This window comes from Cebidichthys violaceus, unplaced genomic scaffold (genome assembly GCF_023349555.1).
Source record: "Cebidichthys violaceus isolate CVI_PGR_0920_01 unplaced genomic scaffold, fCebVio1.0.p SCAF_6, whole genome shotgun sequence".
NCBI lineage: Eukaryota > Metazoa > Chordata > Actinopteri > Perciformes > Stichaeidae > Cebidichthys > Cebidichthys violaceus.
Window position 1 is genome coordinate 18,307,143 of NW_027176816.1, and position 20,525 is coordinate 18,327,667.

Sequence of the window (20,525 nt, forward strand, 5' to 3'; positions counted from 1 at the left end):
GGGGGGGGGGGGGGGGGGGAAATACACAGTGTACTTTCCATAAGGAAACTAGGCAATTCAGTTTGGGAGACAGGTGACTTAACTCAGCGTCCTGGTGCCGCAATGTACGCCGTCGTCGATGTCTAGTGGGTGCCGGCACGACGGCAGCAGTGGCTTTTTTTGATTAGACTCAAATCCTCCGTGACTGCATCACCGGTGCCGACTCATCAGAAAGTGTCAACATACCCCCTTTAAAAAGGTCGGGGAGCTGTACATTCACAAATGTTGGAGATACTTTGTAAAATGTTCACCGTGAGCTGTAGATACGGTTCTCAGACATCTGTAACAATCACAGTTTTATGTGTCTAGTCTGTCAAACATTTAACTCTGCTGGGAATTCATCAAGACACCAGGTGTGAAATCTGTATGGAGCACAAGGCTGAAGAGGATTGGTAGGAATTGAAATGGAGTTTTTGATGGAAAACCAATAAATGTGTCTCAGTGAGTGGAGATGATTTTTTTTTTTTTTTTTTTTGGTATCATGTTGCTCTCTTGTTTTTATTTTTTTTTTTATTAATTTTTTGGGCTGCATTTTGTCTTCGTTAGAAAGCAAGAGCTGAAAACTAATGAAACCGAATGTTAAAACTGATGAAGGATATGGTGAGAAAATGTGGAGCTGTGATTTAGTATTGCTCACAAGAGAAAAGGTTAAAAAAAAGAACGGTTCAAATATATCGACTTTTAGTCTCTGGTATGGGTCAAGCTCTAAAAAGTCCTGGATCCTATATTTCCCACAATGCAACGCAATAATAGCATCTTTCTTGAGACCATCTTTCTCTGACTGGCAAAAGTTCAAACCGTTCAAACATCACACCTCCAGTTTGTAATGCACTCATTACCTCATATTCATCCATTTTGAGTGTTGATGGAGCAGCTACAATGTTAGCCTAGCGTAGCACCGATAGATCCAAACTCAATTCAGAAAACAAGCATTTTAAAAGACGTTTGCTTGTTGTTTTTGAGGACAGTTCTGACAAAGCATGAAGTCAGACTTTATGCAAATCGGCGTTATCATGTTGTTATTTCTGCATCCGTTTTAAACCCAGACACAACGGCGTTTGGTTTTACAACCTAACTGGGACTGATCCCAAACGTACAGCCATAGCGGTTATTTTGGCCATGGTTGATGAAGCGCTGGTAGCTGCATTGCAACATGGCGGTAAAGACCATGCAAGTATTGGGCAAAATGATAGGAATTATGGATGTTAATAATGAACCGTTTAACAAGAATTCTGACCGATTAATGCCATCAGTTCAACATTAGAGTCGCTTGTCACTAAAACTGAGAACAGTTGGTCCACCTTAAAAAGGTCAGCCCATCTTAAGTGAGCCCTGCTACGTTAATACAATACGCCATGCATGCAATCCACCGGTGAAAACGTTGACAGTGTATGCCTGGCAGACACACAGCTGAACTGATCGCTGCCGTGAAGACTTAATTGGGAAAAGTTGCTGCAAATGTTTTCACGCAACGTCATGGCTGCTCTCCCACTGGTGACTACCCAGTGCAGCTCTCATCAGCTAACAGGTCGGCTATCAGTCACGGAAAATATTCTAAATAAGCATCTCTAAAAAAAAGGTATCAGAAATGAAATTCATCTTGAATTCTTACAAATTCACACGTAGTTTCTAAAAGTCCGATCTTGGTTCGTTTCCCCTCTGTCCTCTGGCTTCTTCTTGCTCCGCTTCCCTGGTGGATGATTTACCAGAAAAGCTTCTTTTTTTTTTTTTTTTTGCATCTAATAATGAGATATTGATCCGCCTTAAATATACGTGTTCAACGATGTGATTATCAGCGGAGGGGTGCACCGAGGCCGTGCAGGTTTCATGAATGCGTGTAATGTGTCTTTACGACTCTGTAAGGTCACACCTCTGCTGAACTGCTGATTGATTAGACTGGCGGTCTCGCCCGGCAACACAGCAGAGAGACGTGCTGTTCTGTGCTGAGCCACAAACTGTTATGAGTGTTCAAATTTTCCCATCACAGGAAGCACTGTGTGTGTGTGTGTGTGTGTGTGTGTGTGTGTGTGTGTGTGTGTGTGTGTGTGTGTGTACTGTATATTTTGCTTTTTGAGAGTATCCCCGAAGCACTTATTACCCATATGCTGTAAACTCTGTTACAGCAGCACTCCAGTGTGTTGTAGGAGGTTAACATTACACCAGGAACATCGTTCATACATCGTGCAAGATTGTGCAAAAACAAACCTATTAACTGAGATATTGCACCAAATATTTTCTCTTACCTCTGACTTAACTTTGCCTGAATGTTGGCTTTTCGAACACTAACAAAACAGCCTGCGATTATCCCTAAATGTTTTGGACCTCTCTGACAAGCACTGTTATCAGTGTATACAAAGGCGCCCATTTTAGCATCGCTACTTGCTGAGCAGTGTTCTTTAACTGTAACAATAGCCTGCAAAAAAAGTGTCCACCAAGGATAGTGCAAAAGCAAAAACTGTTGGGAACAAAGAATCAAGGAACAGACAAAAGGTGGATTTATACGTATGTGGTACGGTGTGTTCACACCAAAAGTGAAGGGAATGTTTGCCCTGTGTGACCGCGGGATTGTTTGAGTTCATTTGCGTCACTTGTGTTAGAAACACCGGAGACAATGAGGGCTTAACCTCCATGTAGTAATGTAGGTACCAGCGTTTCATCAGCTGTGAGCGAGTGATTGTCTAAATCACGTCAGCTGTGCATCAAATGTATTCCCTGCTGCACATTTGAAACAATGCAAACGGGGAAGTTCTGTCACAATGAGCGGACGTTACTTCAGTGTGGTGACTGCAGACAGACGACAAGCTCGGAAACAAAGATGTAGACGGTGCACTTCATGTGGAAGGACACGTGCACTCAACGCTCCCACATTAGAGTCGCCTGGGAGCGAGTACCGTGAGCCTCACCTGAGCATGAGATTCATCAGCTGGAGCCCTTCCCCTCTGAGGAAGCGGTCCCGATTGGCTGGCAGCATGAGGCAGGAACACAGAGCGTCGAAGAGGTTCTCCATCATCTCCTGCTCCTCGGCTGTGGACGGGTTGTGGCGCTTGAACACCTGAGAGAGAGGGAGGGAGGGCGAGGAGAGAGAGAGAGAGAGAGAGAGAGAAAGAAAGAGAGCACCGAGGGAAAAGAGCGTTTAGAACGGAAACGCAGAAAGACAAATTCTTTAAAACACAGCGGCAGCATGTGAAATGGTTTATTAGAGCAGTTTGGGAATGTGGCCGCTATGAGCTCCTATAATGATGAGAAGCAATAAGCCTGGACAGAAACATTAGCCAGGGTTGTGCTATAATTAAGAGAACAGAAGGAGACAGTTCAGGAAAATGCACACAGCCACTATCAAAATGCTGGTCAATGAGAACTTTCGCTTTCATTTGTATTTTTGCTTAGAATCTGAATGAGTGGCTTTAATAGTGAGGGTGAACGTAGGGTTAAAGTGTCGGACTGGGCGTTATACTGCTCATGTTAAATCTTTGCTCTAGAAATGCTCATGTTTGAGAAACGACGGCGAGCTAAAGCAAACCGCGCACTAAAAATAGAGAGGAAAAGCAAAAACTCACAGATAGTTGCTGCAGTAACACATCAATGCCATCCATCTCTCCCAATAATTCTCTGGTATCTGTGGAGGAGAGAAGAAATGCAGACGGAGGAGGAGTAAGAGATAAAAATGGAGCAACAGGAAAACAGGGAGACTAAATTGAGATGGTTGCAAAAAAAACAACAACAAAAAACAGACATTTAAGGAGCGGAAGAGAGGAGAGAAAACTGAGAGGGGAAAAAAAAGGTTGAAGTGGATGCATGAAGGAAAGAAAAAAAGGAAAGGAGATAGAGGTAGGGAATGACAGAAGCACTTCATTCACTGAGCATGAACAATGACAAACGCATCGGCTACCAAGGACCTTCAGAGAAAATGAGGGCACTGAAAAATATATATCCACACAAGGTATTCCATCCAGGCATGAGTATTAAAATGAGTTTTTTTTAAAGTTGCACAACACAATTCGTCTTCCTAGTGGCTTCAAAAGGCTGTGAATCCCAAATGTCTTAAATTTAAGGTTGTCAGAACCCAGAAATCCTGTAAACTGACATCAGGAAGAGGCGTGACGTACGCCCGCGTTTACAATACTTTGTGCTTTGCGTTTGTGACTTCCTCTAGGCAGTGAAGCGTTCAGAACTTAAAGAGTAGAATGTAATGTGAAAAATGTGGTGAATCTTCAGGGATAATTAATCAGTAAGGCTGAGCTGCTGTTCTCAGTCGCAGCAGCACCGGTTCATATTTTTTACAGAAGAACGTAAACCCTTCAGAGTGGAGTTTAAAGTCGAATTTGACAGCGGGAAACGATAATTACGTTCAAATTAGCACATCAAGGACGTTCCCAAATTGTCATTTTCCTAATAGGAGCCGAGTGATTCGCCTTATTCTTACTTCAAGACACTGACGGTAATATAATAGGGAACATTATTCATGCGAGTGCGTTTCCTTTGAGGAAAAAATAACTTTTTTTGTGAAATTTGATTTTGTATTTGAAGGGCAGGAGGATGAATAAAGGCAGAAGAGGAAGAGAATGAGTGTAAAATGAGACACGACTCCCAGTGAATATCAATACGACTTGTACCATTAGTGAGAACCCATCCAAAGGCCTGATAGGCCTGTGGCTACCTGAGGCTTTACAAGGGTTTTAGTGAGGGAGGGAAAAAGTGGAGAAGACGAAAACACAAGGAGAGAGGAAGAAGAGGAGTGAGACAGGAAGACTGAGGAGGGAGTGGGAGAAAGGAGACTAATGGAAACATGAAATGGAACATGAAATCAAAGGGTGATTGAAGAAAATGACAAAAAGAAAAAAGAGAGGAAGGAAAGGACAAAGGAAGTGACCGGAAGAGGAAATTGAATTGAGAGACAGTTCCAGGAGTGGTAGTAGAACGAGAGAGATGGAAAGGACTCGAAGAGGAAAGAGGGAAGAGGGGAGGAACAGACAGAGGGAAAGGTTGAAAGAGAAAAAGAATAATCCAAGACGGGTAGAAAGAAAAAGGAAAGAAAAGAGGAAGCGAAGAACTAATGAAGGGGCCGTGCATTTTGAGTCTGCTTGAGGAGGCTGAGAGGTGAAGTGGAAGATAAACGAACATCGTTTGAAAGCCACAAACCATTTAGTGAGGCACACTTACTGTCATTGTTTTGCAGCAAGATGGCCAGGATTTCACTGCAGTACAACTTGTTAGCATCAAACGGAATCTTTGCCTGAGAGGGAAAGAGACCAAATTCATCTTAAGAAACTCTGTTCTCCAGAGTTTAAGAAAAGAGCCTCGTGTTCTACAACTACATACGCATCCTTTTTTTACCATAACCACATACATTGTATTTTGGTGGTGGTGTAAAGCAATAACAACTTCTACTTTTAAATCTTTTAACTTCTGGATCACATGTTTTTTTACAAGTTATCTGCAACCTGACTAACATTAGCTAAACAAAATGCAACCTTTCCAAACATTTCATTATTCCTGACGAAGTTGAAAATGTGTTTGCTTCGCAAATTACTGAGTAAATGTAGCTATAGTACAATGTTTTAAAAGAAACCCGACTGAATACGACTTGTAATTTGTTGTAGAAGCTCAGATTAGCTCAAATTATGGAAAACAACAAAGTGTGCAATTATGCAGACGACACACAAATCTACATACCTATATCACCAGGGGACTATAATCCCATACAGGGACTGGCTAAATGCACTGAACAAATCAACAACTGGATGTGCCAGAATGTTCTTCAATTAAACAAAGATAAAACGAAAGTAATTGTTTTTGGTACCAAGGATGAACGATTGAAAATCAGCACTCAGCTTCAATCAGTGATGTTAAAAACCACAAACCGAGCCAGAAACCAGGTGTAGTTATGGATTCAGACCTCAACCTGAACAGCCACATCAAGACAATCACAAAACCAGCCTCCTATCACCTGAAGAACATATCAAGGATGAGAGGACTTATGTCTCAACAGGACTTGGAAAAACTTGTCCATTTATCTTCAGTAGACTGGACTACAGTAACGGTGTGTTCACAGGTCTCTGTAAAAAGTCAGTCAGAACGCTGCAGCTGATTCATAACGCTGCAGCTCGAGTCCTCACTAAGACCGAGAAAGTGGATCACATCACTCCAGTTCTGAGGTCTTTGCACTGGCTTCCTGTCCAGCAAAGAGTTGACTTTAAAATCCTGCTGTTGGTTTATAAAGCACTGAATGGTTTAGGGCCAAAATACATCTGTGATCTGCTGCTACCTTATGAACCATCCCGACCCCTGAGGTGGTCTGGGACCGGTCTACTTTCTGTTCCCAGAGTCAGAACTAAACATGGAGAAGCAGCGTTCAGTTCTTCTGCTCCACATATCTGGAACAAAGTCCCAGAAAGCTGCAGGTCTGCTGAGACCCTCAGCTCCTTTAAATCCAGACTGAAGACTTTTCTGTTTGCTGCTGCCTTTGATTGAACCACATTCAAGGATATTAATCAATTTCCTGCATTTTACTACTGTATTTCATTTCTTAAACTGCACTGCAACTATTATTCTGTTTTTAGCTTTTTAGTGTTTTAATGACTGTTTTTAATGTTTCAATGAATGTTCTTAATTGCTTTTAAATCTCCTTTTCCTTTTGCAATATGTTTCGATGCTTTTAATGGTTTTATGTGAAGCACTTTGAATTGTCTTGCTGTTGAAATGTGCTCTACAAATAAACTTGCCTTGCCTAGAATAGAGGGTTTAGCAGTAAAGGTGATGAAAAGAACAAGGGTGATTATTTTCTTAATCTATCAATCTAGATCAGAAAACACATACATATTTCCTATAACCCAAGATCATCCACAGAATTTATTGTTTATTCCGACAAACATTCCAAAACTTAAAAAACATCCAATTTAGTAGATTAAATATTATTTTGATCTATAATAAATTAGTATAACAACATTGTTTTTGTTCTTTAATAATGACTTAAGGCAATGAAGAGATTCTCAATATTTGCAGATTAATTTCCAGTCAATCGCCTAAGCGATTATTGACTTATCGTTCTATATTGTCTGCCACATCCTCACCTTGATTCTCTTGAGCAGCCACTGCATGAGTCCCTGCTGAGCCGCCTCGGTGCACAGGCCCGGTCTGAACTCGGCCATGTTTTCCGTGATCGCTGAGGAAGATGTGACATCAGAAAATCAAAATTCAACGCTCCATGTTTCGGCGTCTGCCCTGAGCGAGTCAATATAAACTTACCAGCTACGTGGACGGCGCTGTCACCGAGACATTTCCTGACAGAGATCAAATAAGTCTGGCTGCACCAATCTGAAACGGCGGATCCATATTGGCACCGACACTGATCTCATTAAGTGGGCAGGGTATCGCCGTGACATGACTGATCCCCACTAAAGAAATTTCATTTCTCAATGTCATCATAAAATGTGTTTCCACTATCTGGGAGAAAAAAAAAAAAAAAGAGCACCGATAACAGATCGGTGTCAGCATATATCCTCGGCTGAGGTATTGAACAGAAAACTACTCAGACACTACTGGTTAGGTGTCAGACTAAAGGATTTTACACACCGGAGGTGGTTTTCCCTGTGCCATTAATGCATAGACATGAACTTTTATTGAACTGTTGTTTGTATATTACGAGGCAAAAAAGCAAAAAAAATATTGGAACTTGGTTGACACTTCCGCATCGGCTTCACTCCGGCGAAACCGGCGGTTGGCGCTCGGTTGCACCTATATTTATGAAATGATAACGCGTGGGCTCTGTAGTCTGAACAAAAAATGTCAACCTTTATTATTCCTTTCAACCTTGACAAAGACAGCGCCATGGATGTATAAAGAGAAGTGGACACAGCATTAGAGGTAGGCTAGAGAACACCAGATCCACGCCTTCCGTTCTTACCTTTCACAATAAAAGCCCTAGACATGTAGTATTCGCAGGCAAGTATTTTGAATTTTCGTGTCGTATATTGGTCACGCCTCTGGTGTTTAAAGGCCTGTTTTCTGTACATTAGTCTATGCCTGTCACACATGCTCGACAGGTTGCATGTAAGAAGTATAACCTGGGGTGATGTGTGTTGTGGAATTGTCAGCATGAGAGATGGAAAGTAAAATGACCCAAAAGCAGACTAATCCGAAGACAAATACATTCTTCGACTCGTATTTTCTGCTATGTTGGTATTGTCTTTAATCAACGTCACAAGTCAATCACCAGTTAACATATACACAGATGCTATGCAAGCACACTTTGAAGAGGAAGAACTATGAAATACAACAGTCATCTTTTTATAGAGGTTCCGTCTGGGGTCCCAGCTACTTCTAATATGATCTATCTATATCAGAAAGCTGTCTCTGCCACGTTATATCTCTATCAGAGCAGACTGCAGCAGCAGAGAGAGAGAGAGACAGAGAGAGAGACAGAGAGAGAGAGGGAGAGAGAGAGAGACTGCGGTAATGAAGAAGAGGGAAGGAGAAGAAGAAAAACTAAGGGGCTGGAGGGGAGGCAAATAAAGGGAGAGGAAGAGCAGAAGGGAGGCAAACGGGCGGGAAGACAAGTCAAAGACAAGGGATGGAAAGCTGAGGGAATGAGGGAATGTGACAACGGCACAACAAACATGGTAGAAAGTTGGAAGGGAATAAAAAGCAAAAATGTACAAAAAGAGCAACATTTGGAGAGAGGGGCGGCGGTTGATAGAGAGCTGATGAGAGAAAGAAACAGAGGAGAGGACGGAGAGAGGGAGAGGCGCCGAGGGAGAGAGAGAGAGGAAGGGCCTTTATCAGTGATTCAAACGGAGCAGACAGACAGCGTCCTGGTGGACAGCAGGCTCACAGCAGAGAGCAGCCAAGGCAGACAAAAGGCGTATTCAAGCTTGGAGAGCTCCCTTGATAACATGCACACAACACACACACACACACACACACACACACACACACACACACACACACACACACACACACACACACACACACACACACACACACACACACACACACACACACACACACACACACACACACACACAAACTTGAATAGAAGCTGCACAAGCACTGCTCTTTCGATATAAGCCACACTCGCACACAGAGCCGAATACGCACACCTAAACAGCCCTCCTGACACTCGGCCTCAATCTGGCAACGAAGAAGAAAAAAAAAAAAAAAAAAAGAAAAAAAAGAAAAGAGTCCTCTCAGTAGACTCATTCAACACATAAAAGAGCTGAGAGGCACAAAAGTGGAATTCATGCCGAGGCCGTGACTTCTCAAACTATCCGCTGGCCTGTGCCCCCTGCTGGCCCTCCTGTCTACATTTAGTGCTGCCACAAACACCCATTGTGATTCTCCCCAACTAAGAGTTCGCAGTTCACACGCCACCAAAACAGTGAAATGGAGACGCAGGCAGCAGGAGGACCAGCCGTCGGAGCTTAAAGGGTACAATAAAAGGTAGTTTGACTAATGTCAAACACAAGAACAGGAGGACTTCCTGTCGCTGCACTGCCCAAAGCGCTACACACCTTAAAAAGGCATCCCTCCCTCTGGGGGGGGGGCTTGTCATGTTTCAGCACTTAACACGACAAGGGTGATTAATCACTCTTACTGTGAATATATGCTAATGAGCAGCTATCTTTACGCAAGTGTGTCTTTATGATCAGGTGTCGTACAGAACCAAAGAGAAGAGTCTCTGCAGCACCTGCAGTGAGCGGTGAATTTTGCCCACAGATTTGTTCCAAATATTTGTTCCGCGCGTTCCGAATATAAATATGGAGGCACTGAGGGCGTCTTCCGGTTTAGTTCATTTGTGGTCATGCTGCTCGTAGGAATGCGGCCGGCTCGTTTTTGCTGCTCAAATGCGCGCGTGTGTGTGTGTGTGTGTGTGTGTGTGTGTGTGTGTGTGTGTGTGTGTGTGTGTGTGTGTGTGTGTGTGTAGATTATATAGATTCCAAATTCGGAGCACATCCATGATTGAGGAATTGCCTCCACACGGCTCTCAACATGGCGAAATGCTGAGCCAGCAGACAGGAGCTAACGGTGCAAACGACAGCAAAAGTGATGACGGAGCTAAAAAGTCTGAGGGTGAGCGTTAGCTGGAACCGCTAGCTACCCAGTGGGACTAGCATGCACCAGATAGGTTTAGGGAAATGACGTCGTTTGGGTTTAAATAGCCAAGAAAGAGCTGTAACTACATTACGTGACAAATAAATCAACATCGACTTCTCGCTTCACATGGGGAACGAACAGCGGCCTCCTGGGTTGAAAGATCGCTGGTTGTTCGAAGACACTGTAAAAAAAATCTAGCAAATATTTATAAAAGCCTAATAGCTTAAAAATGTACCGCGTACAGACCATAATATCTTTACTGCACCTCAGTCCAGCCAACTGGTTTCCAGGATATGAAACTACTTTGCTTCCAAAGACACAACATGACATTATGTTGCTTTTGTCCAAAATAAATCCAGTACATGGCAAGAGGATAAAAAACTACATAGGATATTTGTTTATGTTGATGGCGACAGAACATTTCCTTACCCAGTGTGTTGTAGATGCCATCGGCCTCCTCCTTCACCTGCTCATCCAGCCGCTCCATATTCTGCACCAGTAAGGCCACCACCTGACCCTCCAACTGCACACACAGAAAAGATCAAAGTTCAAGTCTGGCTTCTGACACATTTGTGCTCTTCCAAAGCTCTTCCTGTATTAACATGAAATGTACCCGACATCCCTCAACCCAAACACTGTTACCTTCTCTCCTCATCTCGTCTATCAAGCGAGTCTTATATTTTGCAACAGGATGTGATGTTTAAGAACAAAGCATCGGCAGGGATGGAAAAGCAAATGTTCTCTCCTGAGCCTCAGTCCTGGCAGAAGAAGCTCGGCTCCTGTCTGAGCTTCTCTGAACATGTCCAAGTGTCATCAGTCAAGTCAAGATTGGAGACTCTAAAGTAAGAGGAGCTCGCGGGGTGCCGCCCGGCTGGATAAAAGTACTATCACAGATGAAAGAAGAGGACAGTTGACACCGATTTATGAGCCACCGGAGACCCGCCGTGGATCACTTTGATTCATCTTATCAAGGATAGCACCTGGCCTTCTGGCAGCGAGGACAGAGGAGCTGGAGCTTACAGCAAAAGGGGGAAGAGAGAAATGGGTTCAACCAAGCCTCGCTGCCCCGAACCCGCTTCCCTTGGAAGCGAGCGTAAAGAGGAGTGCGGTCTGTGGGGGTGCTCCATTGCGTGGTACACGGACTGCATTTATACCATGCGAGCGCCGCGGACCCACCTGAGCTACTGTCCCGCCCACTATCACACTGTCTCAGGACAATTCTCACATTGCACACGCTGCAGTAGTTCCGTCAAGACCTGTGTCCTTCATCCGATTGTCCCGACAGTATCAGATACTAACCAGCCAGCAAGCCAACTAAAACCAAAATGATGTGCTGAGTGATATATGTTCTTAAGACATTATTACCTTTTAGTAGAAAAGGGCAACAACAGAGCTTGTACATGTGGGGAGCTCCCATGATTTTTGCTACATTTTGGGGTTTTTTTGCATTTATTACTGGAGCACTAATGGCATATAGCAGAATACATTCATTAACATCAGAAAAGGAAGCGTGGGCATTAAGTGCAGCGGACTTTGAGACGGCCGACCAACCAGCCAGACCTGCCGGACCAAACGCCACCAAACTGGTCCAGGGAGGAGAGAGAGAGAAGAGCCTAGATGGGAGCTAAGCTAACGCCACTGGAACATAAGGCTACTCCACTACCCAGCATGCTCCTGGCTGTCTGATGTCCGGTCGCAGAATAATAAGATGGATAAAATAAGACTTCAGGCGAAACCAGCGGACAGCAGGACGGAGCGCAGGACGACAAGGATGTGGACTCTTGTGTTTGGTGCTCAAACACAGTCAAAGTTGATGGACAATGTTTTCTTGATGTCTAATTGTTTATGTTAAGATGTCGGGCCATATTATGTGCCGGGAAATATCGGTTTTGTAGCTGCGGTTCACATTCGTTGTGATGCAAATATCCCCCCAAAAAAATGCACTACAGGAATGCACAACGGTTTTCGTTCGGTTTTGTTTGTCAGCTTTACTCTTGTGTTGCAAATGGGCTACAGCTGCATTATGTGTTGCATAATCACAATCCTTAAAAATGACATATTATTTCAACCATCAACTCATGCCGACACGACAAAGCTAATCTAATTATGTCAGATGGTCTATTGAGCTAATGACATCATGCTGAGTTTTGTCTGCATCCTCAAGCACATAGTATATTAAACTATCCTATAATAGATCTGAATGTGTTTGTGGAACCGGTGACAAACGGTTTGGAGCCAAACAGCTGCCAACTAGGCACTGCACGGGAAAAAACTTACATTGTAATTTTCTATGCAATATATATATATTGGGATATGAACAAATACAGGATCATTCACCCTCAATTTTGCAGGTCACATCTTAAAGTTAAAGTTAATTCTCTCTATTTCTAAGCTCTAAAGAAAGGCTCCGCAATGCCTTAAAGGAAGCCAACCACTGGTTATATATATTAAAGATTAATATATGTAGTTAGACAACTCGAAGACCCTCATCAGAGAAAACAGGTCATTCATTGTAGCGAGAAACAACTACCCTGACGAAGGCCACTGGGATGTCGCCTGGCACAAACTGTGACACGTTCAAAAGGATTCTTTGATTAAGTGTCACGGTGACGGCGGCGAAGGAGCGGTTCTTTCCTCCGTTAGAGGAATATCAGCACATTATTGTAGGTTGACCTTTGTCTGTGTCGCTCTAAATGTCAGCTCACAGAGTGGGGTATCAAAGATCCTCCCCGGTTCGTTGACAGCGAGACAGACTCGGCGACAAAAGAAAAAAAAAAAGAGAGAGAGAGAGTGAGATCTAAATGTACAGTAGAGCAGGAGAGACAGCGATAGAAGATGCTAAACATAGAGCTGATGCCAACAGACACAGCTGGAGGGTGACAGAGAAAAGCTTTAGATAACTGAAACGTGTGAGAGGAGTAGCTATAATTATATGGTTGACATTACACTTTGAAATGACTTTTTTTCCTCCCTTGTGCCCCAGTTAAATTACAGTATGCTTCGAAAGTTAAACATAACTCTACATCTAATAATCTGCTAGTGATCTAACCAGAAGGAAAGTAGAGCAGCAGTGTATGTGAATGACATCAGCTGACAGGAAGTAAACATGGACCCAAGCTGTTGACTTTGCAGTTCAATTCCATTGGGCCGATCTATGCTCTTAATTAACCCCCTCTGCCTTGTTTGGATGCCAGAGGCCAGAAGCTTAAGCATTCAGGCCACATTTCAGCGGCTACACGAACACCATTAAAGACGGATGTAAATAAATACTCAACTCACCAGAGCGTCTATGAGTACCTCGGCACCTTCCTCGCTCTCCTGCAGTGTGTCGATATCCGTCAGCTCCTGCAGCAGGTCCACCACTGCTATGGCAACATGTGGCTCAGGCTAAGGACTACAGAGCTGTGTTTGAAGATCACCAATCTAGCATTGGACACCGAGAACACTGTCAGACTCGCCATGGACAGTTAAAAATAAGGGAAAAAAAAAAAATAGAGCTGAACTCTTCTTACTAGTCAAGCCTCAATTAACCACAATGCAATGCAACCACTGACAGATCAGTTGGATAATGATCCTATCAGAGCTGCTAAATATAATTCAGCCATCATTAATTCTGGCCAAAATGTCTTTCGGGAGTTTTGTGTTTTATTTGGGATCGGTCGCATGTGTTTGTGCGTCCATGAGTGAGTGAGTGAGTGAGTGAGTGAGTGAGTGAGTGAGTGAGTGTCCACCTCTGTGTCTGTCCACGGCTAATCTCGCATTCTGCTGCAGCAAACTGCTTAATATTTTGGGGGGGCCAGTTATGGCGGCATGCTCAAGCTCCTCTCGTGGTTTGCGGCGACTCACACTTTCTCAAAACGCCTTTTGTTGCTAGTTTTCCATTCCACTTGACGTCCTGCTGACTCCTCAGCCTCTACTCACTGCAGTACCTCATCGCAACTCAGCTGCTGATAAGTGGGGAAAAGACAGCTTGCTGAGTTAAATTTAGTATTTGGTATGGTTATAATGAAAGTTAATTATTATATCATAATTATAGGATGAGGCTGGTAATATTCCCTATTTCTTTGCACTGTAAACAAATACCACGAGAAGACATACATCAACAATGTGCTAGTCCGTCTCTCACACTCTCTGATTCTCCTAATCCATATGTGGCTCTTAGCCCCAAACCTTTTCACTCCTACTGAAGGTGAAAATCTTTGTAAAGAGGTAAAACATATATATATATATAGATATATATATATATATATATATATAGTTTCATTCAGAAGTGAAAGGATATCAGTGTTTTCATGACTGAGGAGGCCCAGCAGGGAGTGGACGGCGTTAAGCTCCACCAGCAGGTGGTAGAGGTCTGGCATTGTTGCGATGACGTGCATTTCCTGGATAATGTCGTTCAGATCCAGCTCCGTCTCCATGAACCTGGTTTAAGAAGCGAGACATTTTGGTAATCATGTTAGCATTCTAAGTTACCATTATTCTTAAAGTGCAGTAGAGGAATTTTGGTTATTATAAGTGCTTGACTGCTGTTTTTGTTTTAATACATTTTGGGGATAGTGAGGCACTATTTAGGCAGAAAATGTGTTGAAGCATTTGAGAAATTGTGATAAGCTTTGGTGAGTCCACAGGAAATTTGGCTTAATTCACATACAGAATATCAGTAATTGAAATGAGTTTGAATGACGTCCTCGTATACAAACATGACAGCAAAACATTGTGAACAGTCAGTAATGAGCTTACTTCTCTGGGTTGTCCGGAAACTTAATCCTCAGTTCCTGATTTTTGTAGGACCTTTTCTCAAAGGTCAGGATCATTTTCTTCACTGAACTCTCGTCCACCGGCTCGGCCTGTTTCATTAGAACATAAAGGAAGGAGAAGGGAGGAAAAGAATTAATGGGGAAGACGAAGAGGAAGGGGGAAAAAAAGAGCCTTTAACTGAGGAAACTGCTGCAAGAACAACAGCGAGACATTAAAGCTGCAAGCAACAATGAGCGGGCCCTGGCACCTCCTCTCACGCCGTTTATTGGCAGGACGCCTGTTGACGCGACCAGACACAATGAAACAGGAACTCTGCTAAACGCAATGACGCCTCCAGCAAGAGCCTGCGACAAACGGTTTCTGAGTTGTGAAGTTAGACGAAAAATCAAAGATTATTATAACTTTTCATCGTAAAGGTGGTCCGATTGTCCTGACAAAATCTGAAGTCGATCTGATCAAATCTGGAGGAGGAGTTCAAGTGCAGCGGCGTAAAAAGTGGAAAAAAATGCCGTAAAATTCAAAATGGTCCACTTCGTGTTGGGTTTACGATAAACGTTCCGGAGACTTGTTGTCTCCACATGTTACATAGAATATCATAGCTCTCAGCTCCAGCAGCTCAACAATGCAATACATTTCTAGAAATAATAATGATAATAATTTCAATACCGCCTGGTTGGTGCTGAGACAGTTAGGGTCACCCTAATTATGAGAGTGGAGCAGAGTAGCCAGAACTTTTCTACCATCGGGGGGGGGGCGTGAAAGCATTTCACTGGAAGGAGAATATGCGTCGTTTGACCGCCTGATGGCTTAAAAGCCTCTAAAGTGTTGGAGAGATAATGACTGGTTAGGAAATCACAATTGTCTGACATTACGGAACAGTGCAGCACTTTGCTCTCAGTGGCTCTTGACAACTGAAAAGGCTGCTGTGTCGGAAAAATTTGAACATGATAATAGATGTTCAGTTTTCTAATGGACTAAAATAACGTGTCAACAGCGGTACTGACAACGGGTTCTTTTTCACCTGAAATAACCACAAAGAAACTTTCCCGGTCCTGATCCACAGATCGTTCACTGTTCTAGTGCTGTAGTCAACTTGTAACAAGTGAACACTGATGAGCGACGTGGACTCGGGGCCTAAACGACCCATCCTTAAATTTGAACCTGTGGATAATCTGAGGGGAAATAATGTAAATAATGTGTGCGCATGTTCATTTTTTGGGAGCCGACAGTGAAGGACACTAGTAATGCCTGGAACACACTGTGCTGCACTTAAACACTGAAATACACTGTTTAAAACGATGGACAACAGAGGAGCTATCATTTAAAACAAAAAAACATGGCACTTTGCAGAGAAACAAATGGAACAATTGTGTAATAATCATATAAATAATTGTACCCACCTCAGGTTCTTCTTCATCCTGGTCCATCAGTTTCTCCAGGATCCTCTTCTTGTCCCCAGTCAGCTCCTCGGTGTCCCTCATTTCGCCCCCTCCTTCCATTCCGGCTGCTTCCCGGTATCTGGCCAGCTCCCTGGCACTCAGCCCTTTCTGCTGCTTCCCTCCTCTGGAGTCCTCGTTTCCTCCTGCTGCTCCTCCATCCGCCCCCCTGGGACGCTTTGCTCCTCTATCAGGCTGCCAGGTGAGAGGAGATGGACAAATGTTAATGATCGTACACAAGAATTTGGTCTGTTTGGTGGCTAATGAATACAAAGAGGGATGTTGTTAAGGTCTCGAGACGACCAAGGTGTAGCTCAAGTAAACGTTGAGGAACTTAAAAAGTAGACAGGTACTCCCATATGTAAATTACACTTTCCACACAGCAGCAGTCGATCCGTTGATAGCAACTGCTCTGAGAAAACGACAACTTTACGAACAAGTTTGATCTCTCCTACAAGAGGACGTAATGCCATCTGAGTCGGTGTGAGCAGATGCATTTCGTTACGTGTTAGTCTATCTGCGTCTGTGTGTAAACTAGTTTGGCCAACTGTAGCAAGCTGAAGTGTCAGTTAGTGTCGTAGCCTCCTCCATTCATTCACCACATCCACACAGCAACCTGTCCACGCTAACCGCTAACGTTATTTATCGATAAACAAAAAGGTTGGTCTGCTATCACGCAGCGCTACACAAAGCTAGCATACGTTAAGTCCCTGGCAGTTAACAAACTGACTTAAACAGACACAACAAAGTAGATAACGAGACTGAACTGAAGCCCGCTAGCGGCCATCAGTAACTGCTAGCAATGCTAGCAGCCCAAGAATGATAGAAGTTAAAGCTAGCTAGATTCCAGTTGCTCATTGGTGAGCGGAATAAAATGGCTACCTGATAGTTCAGAAGCTCTCCGACATCCATGTCCCCGGGTTAAAAACCTAAACGTAAGAATGTTTTGCTCAAGCTCTTGAAAGAAACAAGAGCGTAAGTTGCACTTCGGCAGTTAGCTATTCGGCTAACAACAAGCTCTCCAGACGTACACACGCTTGCCGTAAAACGCCTGTTTTCACTGTCGTAGCTTGTGACTGCCGTAAACATTGCCTGACAAGAAGCCTGATACCCATGATATGATACAGCCATGATTTCAACTCATGATGAACCATTCACTTTTGTTTCTGTAAATCTGGGAAAAATATTTGGTCAGTCACTTTTTAATATATTTTTTCAATAATAAAATAATACAATGTCACATTATCTATTTTGTTGAAAGCTTAAATGCACAGAAGTGCTTCAAGCAAGATTTAAAATCGGATTTCCTTATCCTGAAATATCTGTGAACAAATAACAGCGTAGTTTATTCATGCGTCATGTGGTGGCAGACTGGATTGAGAGATTTTCCAGTCCGGTTTTGCCTCAGAGGATAACAGCTGTCACAACTCGGGTCTTGGTCTGTGACAGGAGGAGACACACGAGCATGGACAACAACAAAGCAATTTATTTACTGCAGTAGTTCCGTGTTGCACAAGCCACGAGTCAGTGGGTCAAATCCCCATAACAGGTGGAACAGATGTGCCCAGATGTGTGTCACGTCTCTAATGATCCCTGACAAAAACAAGAGCAGGATACTAGCAGACAGGGCAGAGGGTCCTCATATCGTTGAAGGGATTCATACTATTTGTGACATGTGTGTTTATATATTTACAAGTGTTCTGACTGGAGGGGTGTGAATAATAATTAGTACAAGGGAAATGAATAAACGTAAAACATAATACAATACAGCTGTGCGATAAATATCATTTTCGTGAAGTTTAAACTGTTTCGATTGACAGTTTCAAAGACAACTGCAATAAACAGTAGTACAGCTGTTTAATGTTTGTGTGATCTTTGTAACATGTTACAGCTCCACATGTACCGTTTCAGAAATGATACTGTCAATTATAGTGTCACAAACATGTTGTTCTCAAAGTAATATAACCTGACACAAATGCAAAACTGTCTTTCCTGCAACAAAATCCTTTCATCCTCATTCGCCAATCCTGAAATAAATCCCCTTAATGATACATGGTAAAATTAGACATGACCGTTTCCTCATCAGACCTCACATAATAAAATCCCACTCTTGAGGGCTCAATTTTGCTGTATTCTTTGCAGGAGAGCTTTACATGCCAAGCTGTCTTATTGTTCCAGACAGGCAGAAAATCACCTTCTCAATGAGCATCATTGGGATCCGTATGAGCGGTGCATGGTGTGGAAGCCCTCCATTGCCACTCCAGTCTCTGGCCAGTGATCTGTGACGGCGGAGCAACAGAAACAACATTTAAAAGGGAAGCCACTGCCAAGCAGCCAAGCTTGACGTCTCGGGGAACACGAGGGAAAGAAGCACTTGTTCAAAGGAAACTGAGAGACACGGAGTGAAAGAGTAAAAGAGAGCGAGAGGGGTGAAAAATACCGAGTCTAGAGACAGGGAGGCAGCTTCAGCCTAACATCTTTTTATGAAGTTGACAGCATAATTTGGATTAAATCAGACCAATATTTTCAAAATGATATGTTGTGATGCTAAAAACGAGTCTTGATGGTGAGCTAACAAAAGCATTTATCACAGGTTTTGTGTACAGCAAGGCACGGTTTAATGTTAAGTGTTGCTGACAGTGCAGATCCAGTAAGCTGCATTCAAACCATGATGATGAAACACGTGGTTATCAGACGTGGAGAAGCCCGTGTAGCAAAAGACAACGACTGCAGCAAGACATCATGTAATAACCCATGAATAAGCCTTTGTTTGGTTAAATGTGTTGTAAACCGGCACACAGGGAAGTCTGCATTTCATTAGATACAATTAAAACAGAAACATACAATATAATATCTGAACTTTGTTAAAGAGCAACTGAAACAGCAACAGCTAGATGCCACAATTTTCCAGTGGTTTTTTTTTACCTTTAGAAAGAGCAAGTCTAGCTGTTTACCTGTTTCCAGAGCTGCAGGCTTCTCTTCTAACTCTCTGCATATCATTAGATGAGCTTATTTTCCAAAATATCAAACTATGATCAACAAGACATACTTTCAATCGGCTATTCTCAATTTTAAGAATAGTTGGGGGATAATTAACAAAGCCAGTTATATTTATTTCTAATTATGCTCAACAATTCACATATATAAAAACAGTACTTCAAGCAAAGCATAATTTCAACGACCAAGGATGCTTGACTATCACCATGCCAACCACCAACACATCATGCGGTAGAGACAAACACGTTTTGCCACTGTTCCCTCCAATGGAGTGACAAAGAATGGATCGTTTTTTTGAAACTGAAAAGTGATGTGGAGGACAACCCTGAGCCAGTAAAAGCTCAAAGCATGTGAGGAAATATGACCATGAATACATTAAATTCATAATGTCAGGCCGTGATGGGGGAGCAGGATGTTTATTTAGGTGATTACAGCTGACAGTGGCATAATGCATTTTTAAAACCCAGTTTATGTTTTTATATTTTCATGTAAACGTGTCAAATACAGTCAACCAGGAACCTCGGAATCAACTCTGAATTTCCTCAACTGCTGCAGCTGCCTTGAAGCCTCCATTATTACAAATCCTTTTTGCTCTACACAATGATTAACACATTCCACAATCCCTAAAGGAGCCAAAAGCTTTTCATACACAACCGTCTGCTAAATGACATCGCCTCATCATTTCCCTGCAGAATTATTCCGGGGCGACGCTGTGTGATCGTTTCCACAGAATCCTACTCCTTCTCCTTTGAAAGAGAACAATGCAATTTCACACAAGCTGTGAGGGCTGATTGCATTAAATCGCATGAGGTCAGTGTGATTGTATCATGCTGCGGAGGCCAACATAAGTGTGCTCAAAATCCAGAGTGGCAATGCCATCATTGAAAGAGAAGGAGCGATAGATGATGAGGAGCGATTGGCTTTATCATTTCCCCTCGCTAAGTAAAGTGGTGCAATCAAATGATTTTCTCTCCCCTTAGATATGATTTGAGTTATGAATCACATCAGCAGCCGCCAACACACAGTTCAAGATAAATTTCTTATCTCGATTTCCACAACAGTGGAGATTCAACAAGTTGTTCGGGTCATGATGGCCTCTCTATCAACTATGTGCCATCCTCCTCGCTAGGTAACCATTCGATTAGGAAAATATTGAAAGTAACAAAAAAAACAAACAGAATTTATTCCGACAGACGAGTCAAA

The 20,525-nt window shown here is 42.9% G+C and overlaps 1 protein-coding gene across 1 annotated transcript in view; it reads right to left on the reverse strand.

Moving 5' to 3' along the window:
- ctnnbl1 (catenin, beta like 1) overlaps positions 1-17,362 on the reverse strand; it is a 48,870-nt gene extending 31,508 nt beyond the window's left edge. Inside the window, exons 1-10 of the mRNA XM_068732543.1 lie at positions 17,208-17,362; positions 16,290-16,520; positions 14,872-14,978; positions 14,414-14,553; positions 13,411-13,508; positions 10,561-10,654; positions 7,110-7,201; positions 5,200-5,272; positions 3,597-3,655; positions 2,943-3,091 (exon numbers count right to left, since the gene is read on the reverse strand). Coding sequence (XP_068588644.1) covers positions 2,943-3,091; positions 3,597-3,655; positions 5,200-5,272; positions 7,110-7,201; positions 10,561-10,654; positions 13,411-13,508; positions 14,414-14,553; positions 14,872-14,978; positions 16,290-16,520; positions 17,208-17,237 — 1,073 coding nt within the window. The 5' untranslated portion in view covers positions 17,238-17,362. The remainder of the gene's footprint in view (positions 1-2,942; positions 3,092-3,596; positions 3,656-5,199; positions 5,273-7,109; positions 7,202-10,560; positions 10,655-13,410; positions 13,509-14,413; positions 14,554-14,871; positions 14,979-16,289; positions 16,521-17,207) is intronic.
- Between the last annotated feature and the right edge of the window lie 3,163 nt (positions 17,363-20,525).